This window comes from Carassius auratus, chromosome 1, assembly GCF_003368295.1.
Source record: "Carassius auratus strain Wakin chromosome 1, ASM336829v1, whole genome shotgun sequence".
In the NCBI taxonomy this organism is placed as follows: domain Eukaryota; kingdom Metazoa; phylum Chordata; class Actinopteri; order Cypriniformes; family Cyprinidae; genus Carassius; species Carassius auratus.
Window position 1 is genome coordinate 1,725,808 of NC_039243.1, and position 23,290 is coordinate 1,749,097.

The 23,290-nt window shown below is 39.2% G+C and overlaps 1 protein-coding gene across 1 annotated transcript in view; it reads left to right on the top strand.

Moving 5' to 3' along the window:
- The window catches only part of LOC113112166 (polypeptide N-acetylgalactosaminyltransferase-like 6), a 161,445-nt gene that overhangs the window by 134,176 nt on the left and 3,979 nt on the right, over positions 1–23,290 (top strand). The window contains exons 7-10 of the mRNA XM_026277634.1: positions 507–690; positions 15,321–15,438; positions 17,413–17,520; positions 17,871–18,092. Of these exons, the coding sequence (XP_026133419.1) occupies positions 507–690; positions 15,321–15,438; positions 17,413–17,520; positions 17,871–18,092 (632 nt within the window). The remainder of the gene's footprint in view (positions 1–506; positions 691–15,320; positions 15,439–17,412; positions 17,521–17,870; positions 18,093–23,290) is intronic.

Sequence of the window (23,290 nt, forward strand, 5' to 3'; positions counted from 1 at the left end):
CTTGCAGTGGTCACTGCCGCTTCAGTTTCAGACAGACTCGTGCTCTTGAGTTTAATCTTTATGATGTATTTGTTTAAGGTGCATGGTGTTGTGTGTTTAAGCCAATGCTCCAGGTCTGTTCTCTCTTTTGTTTGCCTCCTGTGATCTCCATGGTCCAGTAGTGCAGTGGTGTTGAGGGAGAGTGTGGGTGACAGATCTGGGACGGCTTAGCGGGTGCTGACTGACAGAGATGGAGTTAAGGTCCGAGGGTCCTTTCTGCTCAGCCCTCCATGGAGCAAACCTACTTTGAAGCACTGTAATTGTTTCTAATCGCCGGGTGGCTGTGGCAGCTTTAAATTTCACAGGGTCGCCACACTCAGCCAAGCAGAGCGAGGAAGAGCAAGTGATCCAGGAGAGGAGGGAGACTCCAGAGATGCTCTGCCTCCCCTTTCTTTTTGGAAATGATAGATTTCTAGCTTTACCTAACTCTTCTATTCCTTTTTTCTCTCCTTGCCTTCTACCTACAGACCAGATCGCCCAGAATCCGAAAACCATTGTGTCTCCCATGATAGATGTGATTGACCATAACCACTTTGGGTACGAGGCACAGGCAGGGGACGCCATGAGGGGAGCCTTTGACTGGGAGATGTACTATAAACGTATTCCCATCCCACCTGAGCTACAAGGACCAGACCCCAGTGACCCATATGAGTGAGTGAAATCAGTATTTGAGCATTACATGCCAGTGGCCACATACCCAGTTTGTCACAACAATATAAACATTGTATATGCATTCACTTTATACTCACTACTGTTCAAAGTTTGGCGTGGGTTGAATTTTTTTTAAGTTTTTGAAGGAAGTCTCTTATGATTGCCAAGGGGCCATCAGCCTCAGCCATTTGTCCTCAGCCACAAATTTTTTACTCTGGAACAAATAATAGATAAATTCAATCAAATATTGTCCATTCTTCCTGAATAACTGGCCAAGATAAACATGCTCTCAGAGCTCACATCTCCGAAAAAGTTGAAGCTATTTTCAAATAGGCATTATATATAAACAAACCACACATTTGAAGTCTATACAACTACATTCATACCTAAAATCTCTTAAAACTACGTCCCATGACACAAAACAGTAGTATTTACAATATGAATTGTTTTGTTAACTTTGTGGTTTATTATTTTGAGTGGTATGGGAAGCGGTAACACACAACCCTCTCACTATATATTGCTTTTACAGATCTATCACTTTTGCCGCTCAGAAATATTCACTCAATAATGCAGCAGGTATCAGAAGATCTGCACTCCGGTGCAGTTAGCACTTACACTAACTTATCAATATATAACAGAACTGCGCTCTTGCCCACCTCTTCCAACCGAGCTTCCAACCTTCACACTGGTCATACGAACCAGGCTTTTTGGGGGTCAAACGTGCTCCGGCTAGGTTAAGATTGGAATTGTATGTATATATATATATATATATATATATATATATATATATATATATATTAGTGGTGGGCCGTTATCGGCGTTAAAGTGCTGCGTTAACGTGAGACTCTTATCGGGCGATAAAAAAAATATCGCCGTTAATCTATTCTCAAAGTTAGGTTGGGGGCTGGGTCTATACTAAGCAAGCTATGATGACTTTCACCTTGATATTTTATATAACCGACTGGTTGAGGCCAGCCTCACGGACAGCAACACTGAACCGAGCTCTCTTCTGCAAAGTTCTCCTCAAAGTCCTTCCTGCACCGGAACGAACAAATACAATTTGCAGTTTGAAACAAACAACAAGATAGGAAAGAGCCCGATTCAGCACTCGCGGTGTTCTGGTGTTCAGGGCTCACGCAAAGAAAGGCGTCTCGAGATGCTAAAAATAAGCGTTTTCAAGTGTTTTGATCAAAACACTTGAACATCGAATTTGCTTATTTTTGCTCTTGTGCCGACAAATACATACAAAATATGTCAAAATATCCACCTTGGAAATTATGCTCGAAAAAACTGTCAGTTATTTCTTAAGTGAAAGTAAACAGTTGAGGTAAAAAATGGGATGTGTATTATATTAGATGCGTTCATCTTCTCTTAAAGTGATCCCGTCTAATTTAGCTACTGGCTGCTGTAATGTTAATCCAAGAAAATGAAAGAAAGAAAATCACTCACTGCTCTTGACTACTTTGTAGTTTTAACAGTCAAACCAAAAATTATTCAGACACCAGATATATTTTTTGATATATATAGCAAAACTGTAATAATGTGAGAAATGTTGAAGGTGTCTGAATAAATGTAGGTTTCATTGTATATTTCATTTTTACATTGAAGACTATCCAGTGCTATTTTACATTTAATTATTTTGTTTCTGTACCTTGACACCTACAAACTTGAAAAAAACTTAAACATTGTGTAAATAGCACAAATAAATAAAAATAAACTAACATACAAATTAGACAATTTCAAACAAGGCCCACTGGTATAACCTTCACCCGGTTAATATATATATATATATACTGTGTGTGTGTGTGTGTGTGTGTGTGTGTGTGTGTGTGTGTGTGTGTGTGTGTGTGTGTGTGTGTGTGTGTGTGTGTGTGTGTGTGTGTGTGTGTGTGTGTGTGCGTGCGTGCGTGCGTGCGTGCGTGCGTGCGTGCGTGCGTGCGTGCGTGCGTGCGTGCGTGTGTGTGTGTGTTCCTGTAGCTCAACTGGTAGAGCACTGCGCAAGCAAGCAAGCGCAAAGTTGGGAGTTCAATTCCCCGGGAACACATAATATGTAAAAATTGATAGCCTGAATGCACTGTAAGTCGCTTTGGATAAAAGCGTCTGCTAAATGCATAAATTTAATATATATATAAACATACATATATATATATATTATTTTCCTTTACAATTTGCTTTAGCCTTTGATCTGCCAGTCTGTTTGAGAATCTCATTTATATCTGCTGAACTGAGACATTGTGATTGACATCATTAAATCTGTATTTCTGTGCATGAATAGGATATGAAACGTCAGTCTGACCCGTGACCTACACTCAGTAAATAGCCAGGAGCTTTATTCCAAAGGCTTTTATTTTCATACTCTTCTATTGCATTTCAGTGTGCGCATGTATACAGTATATATATATATATATATATATATATATATTGGCTTTTCCACCACAGCTCAAGTCAATCCATGATTCCAAGTTTAGTATTCGCTCTGCTCTCTAACCTTCGGCCTAACCTTTTTTTTGCATGTGCACTTATCCCCATTAGAAGGCCTCAAGTCATCTACAGTTAACCACAAATGAGTTTCTTCTAATTCTGCTGTATTTACACTTGGCATTAATATGTGACCTGTATCCGGATGTTGTCCACAGACACATTGAAAAGACAAGTGTAAACGCTCTTCTGATCTAATGTTATCCGATAAGTGTGTCCTGGTCCAGAGGTAGTCAAGACCGCATTGTGATCGGATCTCCGTTTAATGTAAATGCAATCCAGCCATCGTGTCTGCATTTGCAGGTCGACATCACTCATAATGCCGCCCCCTCTCTCGCGAACTAGCAGAAAAAAAAGACAGAGAACACTTGTGTGTTGCGCTAATGAGACTCCTACATGTCCCGTGACTGAAAATGCTTTTCAAAAGAAAACCCATCACTTCAGGTTGACTTTACACCGGGCCATTCACTGCAGACTTATTTAAATATTGTGCTGGAAAGACAGTTCCGATCGGATATCCAGATAGAAAAGTCAGTTGATGTTGCCAAGAGTAAACACGCCATGTTTTGATTTAATGATGATCCGATCTGCTTGATCGGAACACAGTGATTGCATGTTAATGCCAAGTGAAAAACACAGCCTCTGTTTATACTGGATATGGCCATAATTCCAATTATTAAATTAAAAACAGTGGGTGAAAAACACACCAAGTAGCTTCCTCTCAAACTGAAACTGGATTTAGTTTGATGCGAGACATTTGATGCAGAAAAATTGGTTATTGGGTAAGAGAGATATTATTTTCTACAGAATTGCAAGCAAGACAAGTGGAGAAAAAAAAATCTCTCTAGAGTCATTATATATGCAAATATGTTCTGCTATAAGTGTCATCCACATCAATTGACTCACACATACTATTTTGATCCCTTTCCTTAAAACTGTGTAGTAATTTGCTTGGGGGGGGGGGTCACGGTTTTATTTCATTTCATTACAAATATGAGGTCTTGGGAAATCAGCTTTCCTGAGTGTGGCGGAGTGTGTGTTTGTGTTTGTATGTGCAGGAGCACTGCATGCATGCCCTCTGCAGAAGTCTGAGTGAAGACTCTGTCACTAACTTACATAAACACAAAAACACACACTTACCCAGTCTTACAACCAGCCTTTCTCAGCATGACTGCTGCTGCATACATGTGGATTAGACTGTTAACATTAGTGGGATGCTGCAAGGCTTTATCCACAAACCTCTGTGGTTTTCTGTGGACTCCAGACCTCACTCGGGTTGCTGGATCTTCTGTATGCTTTGCCCATTGCGGCCCACTGTAGTTCATCCAGCATCCCACTCCTCCTCCAAGCCCTCAGGGTATGTCATATTTTCTGCAGTCACTGGCTCAACCCATGCCTACCTGTAAGGGATCAAACACACCTCTTAATATCTATTCCACTCTGCCAGGGTGTCAGCATTACAGACTGCATGTGACTAAAGTGTGCCCAGAACATTTAGACAGCCAGGCAGTAAACTTTATTTTTTTCTTCTTTTTTTAAGCTAAATTACTGTTTACAATTCAAAAGTTAACCAAAAATGTGTGACTTATTTGTCTTTTTTTTATCACTTCAAAGGTATATCACATGTCTGTGACTTTGAAGTTTGTTTACTCCTTCATTTTTTGGGTATGTTTAAGGTTGTGTTTTGCCAAGTAGTCAACTTTACAAACAAAGGCACTGGTAATAAGGCTGATTTTCAGCAAACTGCTGTGATTACTGGCAACATTCATTCACTATTCATGAGCCAAACTGAGATTATTAAAAATATTAAGAATAAAATGTATGTGTATTAAGAATACACAGATTATTCCCGATTATCCAGTTATTAAGTTTTTAAATTCCGTATTTTATTGTTGTAATCTTTTATTTTATTATCTCTTTTTTATGTAAAGCACTTTGAATTTCCATTGTGTATGAAATATACACAAAAGCTATATAAATAAACGTGCATTGCCTTGCCTATGCAGTGTACATACAGGGGTTGGAAAAAATTATGTGAACAGCTGGTAAATAGGCAATATTTTTTAACTAAGTTGTTGTACCAACATTTGCCTTCCAAACCTCTTAGAATCAATACAACTTCATACAACTTTTGAATAGTCTCCAGTTGAATGTTGTATCAGAACATCTATCAATTGCTTCAGAGATGTTGAAGGATGAAATCTGCTACTCACTTTTCTCTGAAACTGCTTGCAGTTTTTTTTTTTTTTTTTTATAATATTCAAGTCTGATTTGCTGATTTTGCTGGCCAGGGCTCAAGTGGATCAAGTTCATGCAGGTGCTCCAAATGTCCAGGGTTTTATGATCATGATGTCATTTTAACGTTGGTGTCTTTGATTCTTTTTTTAGCAGTCACAGCTCTTTCACAGATGCTGGCTTTATGAAGTTCTCTGTGTTTGTTTTTTAATGGGAGCAGCATCTTCAGAGCGAATGTCGAGATTTGCTGTCTACTTTGCAGCAGTAGTTCTGTTTTTTGTCCCTTCCATTTACTTTTGGTTTTCACCCAAGATTTTTCTTCACTGATGAAGACTTGTCATCTTTTTAAAGATGCTTGCTCTCAAAATACCAAACAATTGGGCTGTTAATGTTACAGACGTGTACCTCCACTAACCACCGCTGAACACAATTTATTCTACACTGATATACAACCTAAATAATATAGACAACCAGAAGATAAATAAAAGATAATTGCAGTGTTTGTTTTTTTTGTTTGTTTTTTTTTGACAGTAGTTTACACAAATTATATTAACCTCTATAACAATGGATGTTTTGCACACTTTATTTGGTGAAAACTGTGAGTGTATGTTTTCCTTTAAATTATACACAGATTGTTGTGAATCATAATAATATAATATTTATTCATTATAATTAAAGTAATCTAAGTCATACTTTTATTTCCTGAAAATCATAAAGTTTTAAATAAAAATCCTGATTTACATGCTTTGGGATAGTTACAATGGTGTCAATCAAATTCCATGTATGGACACTTTAAACATTGTTCAATGAGTTTTAAATATCTGATTTTAATTAAAGTAATAACACAAGTCTTAGCACAAGAACTAGGGATTAGGTTTCTCTGGTAACTGAAGTTTTATTCGTTTTGTGATTTGTCATCTGGCAAAAAAACTCAAAGCTGGGGAATTTCATACACAAAATCAATTCAGAAAGTAATATTCTTCATAACTTCTGTAATACAGTCTGAGTACTAGGAGACATTTCTCATTACATGCTAGTCTCTGAGGGGAATTAAGAGGGATAGTTAGAAAGCAGGATGCAAAGTCAGTGTGATACTAGAGTTCAGTTCTACGACAGAAATGCATGTATTTCAAATGTTTTTATTTCACACTATGGCCACGTGCACATGAAAACACAAATGAATGCTATGATGCATTGTCAAGAGCATGCCAAGCCAACAGCTGGTGATATAATCTCAACCATAAAGCCATGTTGGCCAATCAGAACCCTGAATAGGTTTCAAGTAGGTGGAGATAAGAGCACTGCATGGCTCTGATGTCACAAGCCAAAAATGCACATTTCAAAAATGGTGCTACATTTGCGTGTGGACAAATGGCCAAACTACTTTGTGTGGACAGTGCCTATATGCTACCAATAAAACTCACATTTTACTTTGACCTGTATATCTGTGCTCCCATTCTCAGTTTCTTTGTCTCTCTCACAGGAAGGGCAGCTGATATCTTTGCTGAGACACATTACTCATGAATGTGATTCCAAACCCTCGAACATTTCAGTGGATTTTATAAATTTGGTCCATTCTGTAGACCCAGGACTTTTTGATGCATATCCTAAATGACAACAGACATTGTTCCATTCCATTCCACGTGTATACTATCACAAACAGTCCTGTTTAACTCTGTCTGGTGTACCAGGCAGTCCTAAGTCCCCCGTATGCTGTTTATCTTCCCCTTCAATTCTCTGTGAAAAGTCCCCCTACAGTACGTAACATCAGCCTAAAGCAGTTAGCAAGCCAAAGTTAAGCTGACGTCTCTCTCTCCTCACGCACTCAAGCCTCTCGCGTGGGCTAAGACTCTTCCGTCAGAGCCGTGTTGCTAGAGGGGTGACGTCTCCTCTGCCAATTTGCTAACTTTACTTCTGAAGGAGCGGGCTGAGGCGTTTTTATGAGGGTGAAAAAAAAGCATAGGAGGGGAAGACAAAATGCATCCGTTCAGTCTCCACGCACCCTCTTTGCTCTCCTACGCTGAAAGAGAGATGCGAAAAACTTTGCGACGTGATGGGTGCGTAATGAGCCTCTCCTGCAAGCCGCCCTCGCCCATGGAACAGAATCCTTCTGGCTTTCGAAATCCCCCAAACCCTTTTATTTTAATACTTTATTACCTCTCTCCTCGACTGCTGGCTGAGCAACCTAGACTGGCGCATTCGCATGTGAGAAGCGTATGCAGCTAAGAAGCCTTAATATAGATCTTACTGCCTGTTACGAGATGAAAGCAGCCCCTCTTTCTGGATCACAGCTCATTTGTGCACTGACTGATCCGCTGAAAAGTCTTAGCTTTCTTCTCTGACTTCTCTCTGATTGATTGAGAGAAGAAGAAAGAGTAGTAAACCCAACGTATTGGCGTAAATGGAAGCGCGGAAAATGATTCACCTGACTACCTTGTGACATGCGTTAGCTGTTGGGTTAAATTACATTATAACCCCAGTCTGTGCATCTATCTCAACCTACTGGTTACTCTGAGCTGAAATTGGAGTGGTTGTCCTCACATCGCCCCTTTCTGAGAAGACACAGCAGCTGGTCACAGTCAATGGCAGGAGAGGAGAGGATAACAGCATGTTCCTATTTCCATATGTAGACCTTATTGGCTCTTTATTCATTAGAGATGGCTTTCTGTAATGGGGTCACATTGTCCCCTATCTTCTGCCTTTCTCTGAGGAGGAAATGAATAATGGATTTGTGGTGAACGTATATGCTTTAATAGTGATTTACTTTCTCTTTCACACATATGCCCTTGCATGGTGTGTACAACACCTTGAACTCACAAAAAATGTGCAAATGTATAATGTTTTCTCTACAGGTGTAATGGGATCCCTGGAAAGTATGATAGATGACAATGGACTCAATCCTTTCTCCGCCTTACCGTCTCTGTTTCTTTCTGCGTCTCTCTCACTTTATGCATACTCCGACCTTGACTTCAAGGAAGTACACTGGAAATGATTTCTACTCTACAAATCTCCTCTAAGTCCCCCACAGTTTCGTGTGACTTTAACCATTTAATACGCAGCTGCACAATAGGACTCAGAAAGAGATGATTATGCTGGAACTTGCTCCCCTCCCACCCACCATTCAAGCAAGATTGGACAATTCCAAATGGAGGTCTTTTCTACTGAGAATGGAAATCTTCCGGCTGAATTTGCCAGGAACGGGAGTAAATAGTGGATTTATATTTATGGAAATCACAGGGACAGCGGGGATGATGGGGGAGAGAGAAAGAGATAGAGAGAGAGAGAGAGAGACAGAGAGAGAGAAAACAAAAGCTGATGAGCTCTTCAGCCAGTGTGCTCCTTGCTCCACAAAGACATTTAAGCTTTATAAATGTTGTATTTGGGGAGAACTTAATTGGATTTATGTTGCTCAGGCCTTGAATACAAATTGTGATTGGCATCTGCATGGCTGGAAAAGGAAAAGGGAGGTCCACAATGAAGGCAAAACATTGTTTTTGTTTTCTCCTTTTTTTGTCAGAAATGCTTTGAATTAAGAATGGGTTATGAATGTTGGCTAGATGTTTCTTATATATTTTTAGTGTGTTTTTTTTTGGGAGGGGGGGTACCATTCAATATTTTCAATGGTAGTGTTTTAAATAGCATGCTGACAGCTTGCTTTGTGTTGGTGCATCTTTAAATAAATCCCCTTTCAATTAAGTTTTGTAAATGAATATTATTGTATTACAAATAAACATGAATAAACAATGAACATTATATATTTAGAAATGAGAAATAGTTGTTATTCAAAAAAGGTTATATATTACTCGTTACTAGTTACTCCTTTCAAAAGAAACAGTATCTTCCACATAAAATTCTTCTAAAATGTTACTAACAATATATTTCTACCTCATCATTTGACCAAAATCCACACTGGATCACAAAAATCTCAATTGTTACTGATAGTGACATCCTGATAGTAAAAGTGGTGCATTAATTGTCATGTATAGCTTGAAGCTAATTGTAGCTATAATTTCTCTGTAACTCATATGTGATTATATTTCATGAAGTATTTTATCAAAATAAATCACCTAAGTTAATAAGATTTTTAATTATAGTAATATAATTCATATCTGGATCAGAGGGATGTGGGTGGGCAAGCCATTTAATGCCAGGGTAAAGTAATGCCACTACTTACACATCCGTGTTCAAATCACCTTTTCACCTGACAAAATCAGTCTAATGGCAATTTTTACATCCCCTGAATGTAAGCTTTTCCATATTCCATGTTTTGGATTAATACACTGGCTATGAGTAGTATAATTGATTGATTAACCTATATTATTAAATGGCGTAAACATTGTAGTTCATTTTTAGTCTGTGATACCAGATGCACTAGCTAATAAACTGAAGCTTATTGTAAAGTGTTTCCAAAAATATGTTGTTTTGCATGTCCTTACTCTGAATGTATGTCAGAAAAGACAGGGATCGATGCCAGCTGCTCTTAGGGGCCTTCTCTGAAGGGCTGTCTCCAACCAGCCAAAATAAAAAATATATTATTTATATTAGGATGAGCACAAAGCAGAAAGATGCTTTAACTTAGAGCCAATCCGAAGAAGACAGACACATGGAGCCACACAGACTGACAGCACAGAATACAGTGTCTCTTCCTCTCTCTCTCTTTCTCTCAAAATAATTACCATAAATCAAGGGAGCAAACATAATTGTGACTCTATATGTAAATACCTACCTTTCTCTCCTGAGGTCTTTTTCCAGAGGTTAGGGTATTAAATTGAGGAATAAACACAAATTAATATAGTCTAATAAGAGCCTAATCACAATACACTCTCTCTAAAAATGGCAATTGTGGCAGAGTTTACAGAATCACCTGTACTAATTTCCCCTTAGTGGTGCTTTTCATTAGTCCCAGTGGAATCAGCAGACCACCTAGAGGGCTTGTCAACACAGGGCATGCATTTCCTCAGGGTGTAGTTCAGTGTGTGTGTGTGTGTGTGTGTGTGTGTGTGTGTGTGTGTGTGTGTGTGTGTGCATGTGTGTGCTTATGTATTTGGGTCAATGTGCAGAATGGTAATAGAAATGGGAGCAGTATTGGAGTGCCTACTGTGTGAGGTGGTGATGACTGCTAATGAGTGTGAAACAGGGCTGAGAGGTCGAGACCCCACTGAGTCCCTCGAGACCTAGAGAGAAATCTGCCCCAGAGAGTGTTCTACATGTAGACGGAAAGACGAGCGCGAGAGAGAGAGAGTGTGTGTGTGTGTGTGTGTGCTTGTTTTGCACCTACTGTTTAGAGAATGGAGTAATTTCCTGTCCTCTTCCAAAGCATTCTGTAATCACTCTGCTCCCACTCTACTGTGGGATTTCCTTTCCCCATTCCCATTTTTGTTTTTTTGTTTGTTTGTTTTCATGCCATCTGAGTGCAAGTTGAATTAATTGAAATCATGTATGGTTCCTAGATTTGTATGATTTTATGAGTATTTTTGAATATAATATTTTAATAGGCTAGCTTTCCTTACCTGTCCTTACCAGATACAGCATGATAAAGCATTAAGCAATAAAAACTATAATTGTTTTAGTCCAAACAAGCCGAGTTTGACAAGCATCATTTTGGTCACTTGATTTACATTTCTTGCACTGGTTAGCCCCGCCCTTACTGAATTATCATTGGGCCAAAGAAGCCTTCCTATGTGTCTTAAACAGAATGTTTAAAATGAAGGCAATACTGTTGTTTTCCTCTTGTTTTCTTAAACATAATTGGGTCATGAATGATTATTATTTTATCTAAATATTTACTTTTTTAAGCATAAGACATTTTCAGAAGCACTGTTTGATTAATGTGCAGACACTTTTACACTTCAGCTCTTAGAAAGTTGCCACTACCATTAGTTTCCATTTCTGTGGTGCCGCCCACACAGAATTCTCATTGGACCAAAGTGGCACTCTTCATGTATTTTAAATGTCCAATATGGCTGAAGAGAAATTGATTGAGAGGTTCAGAAACAGATATTTCATGATAAATTCCTCCAAAAAAAAAAAAAACAATAAAAAAAAAAAATAAAAAAATAAACATTTTAGAAAATCACATCTGATTAAGCATCATAGAAGTCATGAAAAAGGTAGGTGTGCTTAGTGTTGAAAGTGCACAAAAAGAGGCGTGTTTTGTGATTGTTGAGATTTTTTTTTTTTTTTTTTTTTTTTTTTTTGCTTTCAATGTGAACAGACAAATTACTTGTAGCAGGAATCATGTCATATCATGCCTGGTTAGGGTTTTATTTACATGTGTCATAGTGTTATAGTTCATCCAAATATAAAAATTCTGCCATCATTTACTTATACTTCCCTTGCTCCAAACCTATTTGACTTCCTTTCTTATGTGGGACATAAAATAAGATAATTTGCGAAATTTCTCAGTGTTGTCTGTTCAAAGGAACTTAAAGTAACCAGAATATCTAAGTAACAAATAAGTAATTTTAAACTGACATGAGAGTAAGTAAATAATGACAGAATATAAACTTTTGGGTGGACTATTTAAAGGAACACAATCATTTTTATGGCGCATCTTTTTTAATTCCACAATAAATTCTCACATTCACTCTCAGTCGTAAATGTGTCTTTCCAATTATATGCATGACAGAATTATTCACGTTTCATTCAGACAAGCTGTTGCATTACAGTCTGTTAAAACACTGTGCCCGTGTATCGGAGCGATCTTAGTAAATAGAACACACAACATTCTGACTTTCCATATTAAAATCCCTCTTTGCTAAAGGCAAAATCATTCAGATCCCCTCCGTGTTCACTTTCACTCCCCATTGCCTCACAGGAAGGGATCATCTTGTTAGATTTATACTTAGCTAGGGGGTCTACATCCAGGAGGGCCTCCCTATCTCTTTCTCTCTCTCTCTCTCTCTCTCTCTCTCTCTCATCCTTCTCTCTCTCCTTATCTCTCTCTTCTTCTTTAGTGAGGTATTTGACCTGGTGGTATGCTCCAGTGGTGCAGAACACTCCTGATGAGGGGTTTCTCTGCTTCCTTCACCTGCTTTTCCGTCACACACACTGACACTACACCACATCGACCCACACTCTCCCCTCAGACCAAGGCCTAAATAGCCAATCAATACAGCCACCGCAGCTGTTCCTACATCCTTATATTTACCTCGCATGGCAGCCTCACCACGCGAGCGGCTCCCTGAAGTAATCAGCTCCCTCCACTGTGTCTGAATAAAAGACCGAACATTGAAAGACAGACACATCCTAAATGGACTGTGTCATTGTGCATGCATGAATGCACTGGGAGACGAGAACGTGCAAATACAATCAAGAGCCCTAGCTGTGGCTACCAAGTCGTCAGAGCTCCCCAAAACCTGTTGATCGGTTGCTCCAATCACCCCCATTCCTGCCTCTCCTGATGTCTGAGTGATTCTATTTCTTTCTGCCGGAGTCTGCTAGCTGGGTGCAGCTGATCGAATAAACCATCGGCGAACCCCACAGCCAGTGAGTTATTGTCTGCAATAGCCAAGTCACAAGCGTCCATTCCAGGACCACGTCCACCACTACACAATATCTGCTGGAGCTGCTGTTATTGGCGTTGGAAGGGAAAAAAGCAACATGGTCATTTCTCCAGTAGAGTGCTTGTTCCTCCATTAGCTGCCTTAATTGAGTAGACTTTTATACTTCAGCACCTTATTAAATCAGAAGAAAGCAGGCCAGAGAGTATTACGTGAGAGTAAATTGATTTTGGCACCATGCTGCTCATCTACTTTGGCCGTCTTCACACAAACCCAATCCTCCAATTATTGTTTATGGCTTGCCTCTTTGTCTTTGCTCTCTTGCTCATTCTCGTTCATTCTCCTCTCCGTTCTCCTGCTTTGAGCCATCCGTAATATTTTGTCCCTGCTTAATCCAGTCCCGAGAGGACACAGTACTTTGCTGTTTGCATCTTTGTTAAATGCTAACCATGAGGTTTCCATCAGATACTCTGCACTTGGTAATAAATAAAAAGATCAGCCTGAGTATATCAGTATGTGTCTTTGTGGGTGAACCTATCCGTTGTTCTGTTGTTTTATAGTTTTGTAATTTATAGGTAATACTATTACTATTATGATTCAAATGATACCCATTCTGCATCATCTATAATAGGCTTGACTTTGCTTTTTTAGTTTATACAAACATGTTGAACAGGGCAATTCGAGAGTTACCTCTCTTTAGTGAATACAGTTGTTAATTTCACTGTGTAAAAGCCACTCATGATGAATAAGTGAGGCCTGCCACCCGCACCACTCTCACCAACGACGAATGAAATGTCCGCCAATAGATCGTTTCAGCTGAATAAATAAATCCACCAAAAATCCACTCTCCACCCAGCGCTCTCTGTCGTCTGTGCAGTGTGAAAGCGCAATATATGCATAACCATAATCCCTAAACATGTTGTCATTCCAGCCCTTGCATTACCATATTTTATCCCATGCTCTATTAAAAGATTGCACTACTTACACAAACAGACACTTTGTACCGCTTCATGTCTGCTTCAGCCAAGTCTCGGAATTCAAACGCCACTGAACAACTGGAGAGATCCATTAAATCCATCAGTATCCCCTCTCAAACCCCATTGGCAGGCTTAAGCCCCGTAAGTACACATGATATAACGACAGAATACATGTTTTGGAAGCACAGTAAGCATTAATGAAAATAGCACAGTGAGGATAACAGCAACTCATCTGCATGTTTGGTTGACATCTGCTTAACAGAATCCTCTCTCACTTTGATCTGCCTTGAATTGGCCACTGAATCTCACTTTTCACATAAGTGATTTTGACTGGACTGTGAGCCTGATTGTGTCATTGAGCAGAATTCAGCTAGCAGCTCATGTCTGATTCTACCATCAGGGACTGTTTGCAGATGTGTTAGGATTCACCTTTCAAAACACAGAAGCTTGGGGAGATGCATGAAAGCAAAATGAGCTTATTAATTCATGCTATGATGGTTCCATGTGTTATATTCTCTACAGTGTGATGTGCAGGAGGGATGCCCACTGGATCCTGTCACAGTAACACACAAACCGTCTGGCAACTGACATTGTACTGTAATCTTGATGTGATCATGATGGGGCATATTTTAACCTATGCCATGTTCTGAATCAATTTATCCATCTATCCAATTTTTTATATATATATTTTTAAATGTAATTTGCTATCTGTCTGTCATCTCTGCCAGATATACCTATAAACAAAAACAAAAAGAATTGATGAAAAAGGTAGATATATTACTTTGATTTAAATTATGGTCCTTTCCATACATACTGCAATGCTGCAACCTATTAGCTGTCTCAGTTCAAATTCGGTTAAAGTGCAACTGAATTATGGTTTTAATTGACAGTTAATGAAAAATAAACAGATGTTGCCACTAGTTTGGCAGAAACTATAGCCAGGTTTAATTTGTGGGCAGTTTTTGCACTAATCATGACAATGTAAGCAACATTATTCTCTGTTGGTGCAGTGTTGGATATGCATTTGGAGTTGACTTACTATCAGTCATATATGCACATATGATAAACATTGACCTGGCGACTACATTGCTGTATCTGTTTGCTAATAATAGTAGTCATGAAAACCTTAGTGTATCCACCTACACATCAGTATGGATCGTATTCTTATTTACAATCATTGATTTATTGGTTTAACCCAAAGCTATTTGCAAGTGAGAAATAATATAACACAAGTAATTCATAATAAGAAGTTGTTTAAATACATTTATTTTAAGTAACTGTTCCTTCCTGATGCTCACAGAGTTCTCCAGGGGTTATTTGACCTTAATTTGTGGTCCTTCCTGCACACTATCTTTCAGATTCTATTAAGACTTTTGTGAAGACTGCATTGTGAAGTCTAAGACATGGTTGAGCATGTTGGTCTTTCTGCGTCCCACAGGTCTCCCGTTATGGCCGGAGGCTTGTTTGCTGTAAACCGACAGTGGTTCTGGGAGCTGGGAGGATACGACACAGGCCTTGAGATCTGGGGCGGTGAGCAATTTGAAATATCTTTCAAGGTGAGTTAAAGCATCTGGGTCGATTCCTCTATGCAATCCGCAAATAATACATCAATTCTTACAGACCTTATGAAGGCTGCTTCCTGTTGTTGGCCTTTCAGAACAAAATAATCAAACAGAACACAATAAGACCCATGCAAGATACAGTGCTTTGTGCAATCCAGGCATTAAAATGGATTTCATGACACACCCTCCAAAACCACATCCAATAGCTCATTGTTCCTGATCTATTGCAAACCTTTAACTATAACTATACCAGATTCCTTTTCTCACACTTAATGTGAAGTGCTCTCTGTCTGTCTAGACAATCTTTTCTCATTCTTTTCAACAATAAAGCCGGAATGAGACTGGACGACAGAGGTTATTTTCTTCACTGTGTTACTAAGCGAAGCCTCAGAGCCAAAAGCATACCAGTGGCCAAAACAAGACGGTGACAATAGGAGAGCTGTGAGTGTGCATGTGTGTGTTTTTGTGTTTAGACAGGCTAGACTGCTGACACTAATTCGATTTTGTGATCCAGTGATTGGCTGGGGCTCTGAAGTGATTCGGTTTTGATTAGCAGAGCCAAAACTGGTGCCAATGGATGTGAGGAAGTGTTCCATTTATCAGTTCTGACATACCTGCCACCCCACTCTTTTTCATTTGACTCTCACTTGTGCTGGCACTGAACTTTGTTTTTAGAACACTATCCTCCGCGCCTCTCTAGTAACTATGGCAACTGCAAAAAAATAGTTTAGAGGCTAAACCGGTTGTTTGACAGGTTTTTTCTTTATATTTTTATCATTATTTCCTTTTATGCACAGTATGTGCCTGTTGCTATTTGTTATAAAGTTGTACCATTCACACTAGACCTTGAAATATGGTAGTAAAATAGCAAATAACATTCAATTTGAAAACGTTGGTACTGTAACACAGTGTCTCCATCTGGAACCGACATGCAACTACAAACTGAAATAAAAGCCGGGGCTGATTGGGCCTGGCATCATCCCATTGATTGGTTGCCTGCCATACTCCGTCCAAGTTTCATCCATCTGTTCGATGTAGGCAGCTTTCTAAATGCAATTTGAGTCATCTTAATATCTTTAGTCCAGCCATGGCTGCCTCCCTTCATGCTTCATGATAAAAAAGGCTGTGAAAAAAAAAATCTAAAATCTTAAAACCAGATTCCTAAAACTTCATTTGTTGCATAGCTTCCTCATTTATCCTCAAATGAGGGATTGGCAGTGGCATTTTTCTCACTAGCTTTGTAGCACTGATGTTTCTAACGATTTTCGCCCTATAACGATGGGGTCTGTGAAGTTAGCTTGACCGCTAACCCGCCGCCTGGCAGGAGGGATAGGTCTGTGCAGTTTGATATCTGCAGACAGCTCTCATTGGGCCCAGCGGGTGACCGAGGAAGAGAGAAACCATCAGACTCAACTTGTCCAACTAGAAGCCCACCTCCCCCTGCCTTCTCACCTCCCTCTGTGTGTCAGTGGCCCTGGCCGAGTCCACACTCCACTATGCCTGAGCCAATACTCGATAAAGACAGGAACATCAAAGCCTTGGTCTTAAGTAGAACAGAAAGAGAAAGATGGGAAGGGAAGCATATTGAACACCCTGCTTTCCTTCTTTATCTCTCTTTTCTTTTGGTGTAAAGAGGAACAGTAGAGACACAATTGTGAAGCGGTTGGACAACTCTGGTTCTTTCCTTTAGTGGATGCCAGTCGATCCGTAATTGGAGCCCATGGTGAGAACGTTGCTTGTTGCTGGTATGATGTGGAAGCATAGCTAAACTTCAAGCTAGTCTACAATAGTCTTTCCGCATATTCACACTGAGACCTACCCAGACTGCCTGTGTAGGAACTCACAAGGATGTGATGCATGAGGCTTTTTGAGCTTTTTTAACTGTCTGAGAGAATCCAGGAAAGAGACAACTCTGTATGTACTGCGATGTAGTTTAAATGTGTGTGTTTGTGTGTACGTGGTTTTTAGGTGTGGATGTGCGGAGGCAGCATGTATGATGTACCTTGTTCGAGGGTTGGCCATATCTACAGGAAATACGTCCCCTACAAGGTGCCTTCAGGGACCAGCCTGGCAAGAGTGAGTAGGACTTCTACTATCCTTCCAAATGAGAAAGAATAGAGTGTTTCTCTACAGTGGCCCAATTCTGCTAGATTATAGTGCTCTAGATTCACAATGTTCCTGAGACAATCTTATTCATATTCTGCTCACATGATAAGGAACATGTGGTATAGATAGATAGATAGATAGATAGATAGATAGATAGATAGATAGATAGATAGATAGATAGATAGATAGATAGACAGATAGATAGATAGATAGATAGATAGATAGATAGATAGATAGATAGATAGATAGATAGATAGATAGATAGATAGATAGATAGATAGATAGATAGAAATCAACATCTCCATTAATCTGTCTCATAGAACCTGAAGCGAGTGGCAGAGACGTGGATGGATGAGTACACCGAATATATCTATCAGCGCCGGCCTGAGTACCGCCACCTCTCCACTGGCGACCTGACCGCTCAGAAAGAGCTCCGCAAACACCTCAAATGTAAAGACTTCAAATGGTACATGAACACCGTGGCCTGGGACCTGCCCAAATATTACCCACCTGTGGAGCCACAGCCAGCTGCCTGGGGAGAGGTGGGTGAAGAAAGACTGTAAAAACTGTAAACATTCCAGTGTTGAGACAACTGCAGAATTTAATTACTAGCTTTCAGTCGTTAATTTCATAATTTGGAATTTCAGTTGGATTAGCTACAAAAAGTACAAATGTTGAATTGAAACATAAAATGGCATGAATATAAGTTGCTGTGAATTTAAAGATATCAGTGCAGTTATACAACAAAGCAATTTGAATAAAAACAGTGGTGTATAGAGTATACTGTACAGAGAGAGAGACAAAAGAGAAACCAATAGCTGTGCCACCACAGTTAACATTAAAGCAATATAGAGGAGTAACCCTGCTGCCTTTTTTGTTTTACCTCATGTCACTTTGTTCCCCCATAAGTGGGTGCATAATTTTTACTTGGTTTGAGTTTTGCACTAAAAATGACACAATCGTCAATATATGAAGAGTTTGGTTCCAAAATGCAATAAATCCATTTAGATTAATTTGAGTAAAAATATGTTTTCTTTACCAAGAATGTGGCAGGATTAAAACCACTACTTTTTGTTTCAAACTTTCACATAGCATCTTTGGGTTATTAAAATCCAGGTTTTGTTTTCAAAGATTTATTATAAAACTGTATAATTTTTTTTCCCCAAAATGCAATAAATCCTTGATATTTTTTACTTCTCAAAATGCAATAAATCTATTGACTCAATTCCAAAGTTATTTTTCATATTGAAACTGATGAAAATACACAACATAGTAAGTTGATCCACATATGAAAGCCTTTCACTACTAATCTTATATACAGGCACTGGACTAAAAATACATTTATCAGTCATCGCTTCCAAATTGAATTTAACGGGTCATCTTGTTAATGCTATGAACTAATTACAGCAATAAAATTTTATCATTAACAAGAACATGAACAACATCACATTAGACCACAGAGATTCCAAAATGACATTTCCCTTAATTCAACATCTAAAAGTGCACTCATCATTGCCATGTTACATTCATGTAGTTGACTAGAGCTATGTGCTGTATTAACAAAAACATAAATGGCATTAATAAAAACACTAACATTGACAAGCTAAGCAATAAATCGAATGTGATTCATCTAATGAACGCAATGTAGTGTATATCGTCACTCAACTACGGCTCTGTGTAGTAAATGCATCTGAATAATTTCCATCTGAAAGCACGTGATGGAGATTTACCAGTACCATTAATCACAGAACCGGCTTTACTGACGAGATGCGCATGACAATCACATGCAATTTATCATGCAGGCCTTGTCTGTCGAGCAAAGTACAAAGTAGATGAGGAAAACTAAGATGCCGGGTGTATTCAAAGCACCACCATTACTGTTTAGTGTGCATGGAATGGTGTGCTGTGATTGGTTTTTACTGTTTACAATGTGTGGAATGGTGTGCTGTGATTGGTTTTTACTGTTTACAATGTGTGGAATGGTGTGCTGTGATTGGTTGAGCTGATATATCGCGTTCTGCAAAAAAGGGAGACTGGCATTTGTTGCGTTTTGGGAAAAAAGGGAGAAAACATGACCTAACAACTGCAAATATCGCATTTTGCGTAATTAAATGTTTGCTTTTCAGTACCGACCAGATACAATACTGATTTTGGCAGAAACTACATCGCGTTTTGGAACCAAACTCTTCTTATCCTGTGTGAGACAGAGCATAGACAGGTAGAGGCATGTGTGTGTATATGACAGAGTTTATGCAGAAATGTTCATTGATTTATGAGAAGCACTGCCTGGTGAGATATATTTTTCACAGGTGACAAGCAGGCGGCTGGTTCTCACCTAAACCCGCACTGTCTAATACACAGCGACATCACATCGTAAACATTGTTTGCATCACTGCTTCCTAATCCATAAATACACAGAAGATGCGTAATACATTTATTACTCAAGCTGATACAGGCAGACAGGCTATTCAGGTCATTCATTATCATGCGGGTTTCCTGTGCCAGAACAGCGGTTCTTGGGAACACATGTGGAGAGACGGGCCTGCCAATTCCCTCCATCTGCAGTTCTGCCATGTCTGTTATAGTGGGGGGTATTTAATATGCATGGACTGATTCCCATCTTGTGCATTTTGATGGGCCTTTTTAATCACTGCTGAATGATGTACCTCACAGACATCATGTCTTAATGAATGCCCCTGGGGAACACCATCTCCTCTTTTTTTCAATTCCCTGTCGTGAAGTGTCAGAAATGGCAAGTAATAATTTAAAAATGTAATTAATTTCCCATCCCAATTAATTGGACGGCTGATGCTTACCATAAAGCATATCCATCCATTACACTGAGGTAGTAATGGAAACTGCCTTTTGGTTTCAAATGTTTGCGTGGAGGGAGGCAGCCCAAAAATGTCCATTAGCCGACAACATGCTGTCCGTTTCACTTACTGGCTCTTTCTGCATTAGCAATATAAATATAGTAAAAAGGAAAGGCTGTTGGAGTGCGGCTGGGGAACCTGCTTAAGGGACATTTTATGCATGGTAAATATCTTCTTTCCTGAGGTGAAATGATAGTAATTTGATGGTCAGGATGATAGTTTCATATGGCTTGCTCTCTGGCTGGTCTACTCGTGCAGCCTCCTGTCACAGCGCCTGATGTATTGTTCAATAAAAGAGCCTCATTAGACTTTGGAAGCCCACCCCACAGGCCATGACAGAAAACGAGAGAGGGGTAGTTAAGGAATGAAACGGGTCCTTGTAGGCAGTTTCAGGAAAGGACAGGGGTCACGGTCAGCATGACCTCCAGCAGCAAAATGGGTAAGCAGGCTGCCAGCCATATGGCACTCGCCCACCTGCATGCATATATACTCTCTCTCTCGCCCACAGCTGTTTCTTTGCCTCTTCAATAGACCCAAATACTCTAAATAATGCAATCAGCAGACTTTTCAGCCACTTTTATGCTCATAGCCATTGCTGCCAAAGGCTGTTATGGTGTAAATGCACTCGTTAGGTTTCCTATGGCTTGAGAGGAGGAAGAGAGGAGAGCCTCATGCTGATTTGGTCTGATTCTGCTACTTATTTACCTATGAAGTGTTTGTGATTACATGCACTCTTCTAGCGTAGCCTCCTATGTTTTAATTTATATTCTTGCTTTACTTTGTGGTGTAAATATATCTTAAATAAAAATGTAAGTAATTTTTCTTATTTTGTGGCCCACAAAAAAAGTGTTAAACCATGAAAAGGTAGTATGTGCTGATGATTTGACTTTAGCAGCACTTAAAATGATGCAAGAGGAAATGTTCTTGCTGTTTCTTTCTAATCAGCACAACCTCCTGCTGAGGTTCTTAAAACATATTGGAACACATTCATAGCTGCTCTGACCTCACAGAAATGGGGTTTGGTTGTAAATTGCTTGAATCCAGCAGTAAATTAGGTTCTAATGCATGTCTTTGTTACCATGTTGAACAAGTCAAATAATTCATCCTGGAAACATCGCTTGACGGCAGGCGCAAGGAAGGTCCAAAAGAGAGCGAGAGGCTGCTAATAGACAAGAAAATGAATTAAACATGTTTTCTTTTTATAAACTCAGGGACAAAAATAAGCATTTAAGAATAAACTGGCAAGGCACCGCTTGGTGTGACCTTGCTTTTTGCTTTCATTTTGTTCCATTTGTCAGACTCGTCCTTGCTCGATTCTCCAATCCAGCTCATTCGAAAAGAAATCACAGCCCAAATCGGATGCACTATTTCCTTTCCCGTAAATAATACGCTGTAAAGTGTTGAGCTGACCTGTAATGAAGACCAACACAAGGGTTAGGACATTTAATTCTGATGCCGCACATTGACCAAAGCTTGTTGTGTCAATTTGCTGTAGAAATCACTCTGATTGTATTGGTTTTCAGCTTTGGTTTAAACTCATTCAAACTTTTAGAGTGAATTTTGGGCTTTCTGACAGCGAGCAAAAGCAAATGCATCTATAGTCGCCAACAAGAAAAGCTTGAAGTCATGCATTCACAGAGCAGAACGCTTGGACCAGAACTTCATGTTGATTTGTGGTGCCTACTAACTGATTTCCGATTACTTTCAACAGTCATGCCTTCCCAAGAGCTCAAAAACCCTAAATCCCTCACCTCAATCGTTCAAGACTCATAAGCGTGAGAAAAACATATTTGAGAAAGTGGGCTCCAACAAACACACTGTAATCTGTTTGCTCTTATGGCCTTGGTATGCAGTGTATAATTTCAGCAGTGGAAGCTTATGTATTGTTCATGCACTAAACTGCACGGAATAATATGTTCCACCAGAGTTCATCCTTTTTGTTAGGTCTCCTTTTGTGTGTGTGTGTGTGTGTGTCTATCTGTACGTGTGACCTTGCCCCAGGACCTGGTCCTCTCATGTCTCCCTAGTGAGGTGAATAAGTGAGCAGAATTGGCCTAGAACTGCTGCCCACATTCTATGTCTGCTCAGGAGGCAGTGGCTCCAGCCGCTCATGCATTATTGAGCTGCTCTGTGACAACAGTCGGTTCACCTGAATGCCTTAAAGAAAATTAGTTGACCTGGACAGCCAATCAAAAATTGAAAAAAGGAGACCAATATAAGGACAAAGGGCAGCGGAACTCTCTGGAGTTCATGCAGTGGGGAAAGTGCACACGTCTTTGTGAACAGATGTATTTTGAATGAATCATTATTTAAATAGGCCGATTTAGCACTTGAAAAGATTGGAGATCAGGGGTCATATTGTACCGAACTGCACAGTTGTGGAAGAAGTGAACCTGAAGAACCTTGTGGAAGAAACTATACCTTGAATCCACATTTCAAGAGCACCGTAGAGGTGATTGTTATTGTCAGGAAGTACTCTATCACATCTAAGTAATGTAAAGCACATACCTTGCGTAAATTTTTAGTAAAAAAAAAAAAAAAAAAAATTACACATGCTTTTGACATTCTCAATTCATTAATATGCATAATTTTAGACATTTTAATATTCACAGAACTGTTAAATCTCAGGCAACATTTGTTTATAGAGAATATTGATAAAATTTTGCTAATATAATATTTGTTCCAGTAGAACATGTGGTATAGTATAGTATAGTATAGTATATGATATTGAGGTTTTGTTGAAATTGCAATAAAGACCAAAATTAGTAAACATGAATAACTGGAAAAAATAAATTAGTAACCAATAATGATAATGTGCCATTATTTTTAGCAAAAGTATATCGTGGACTTATATTATGTATAAAAAT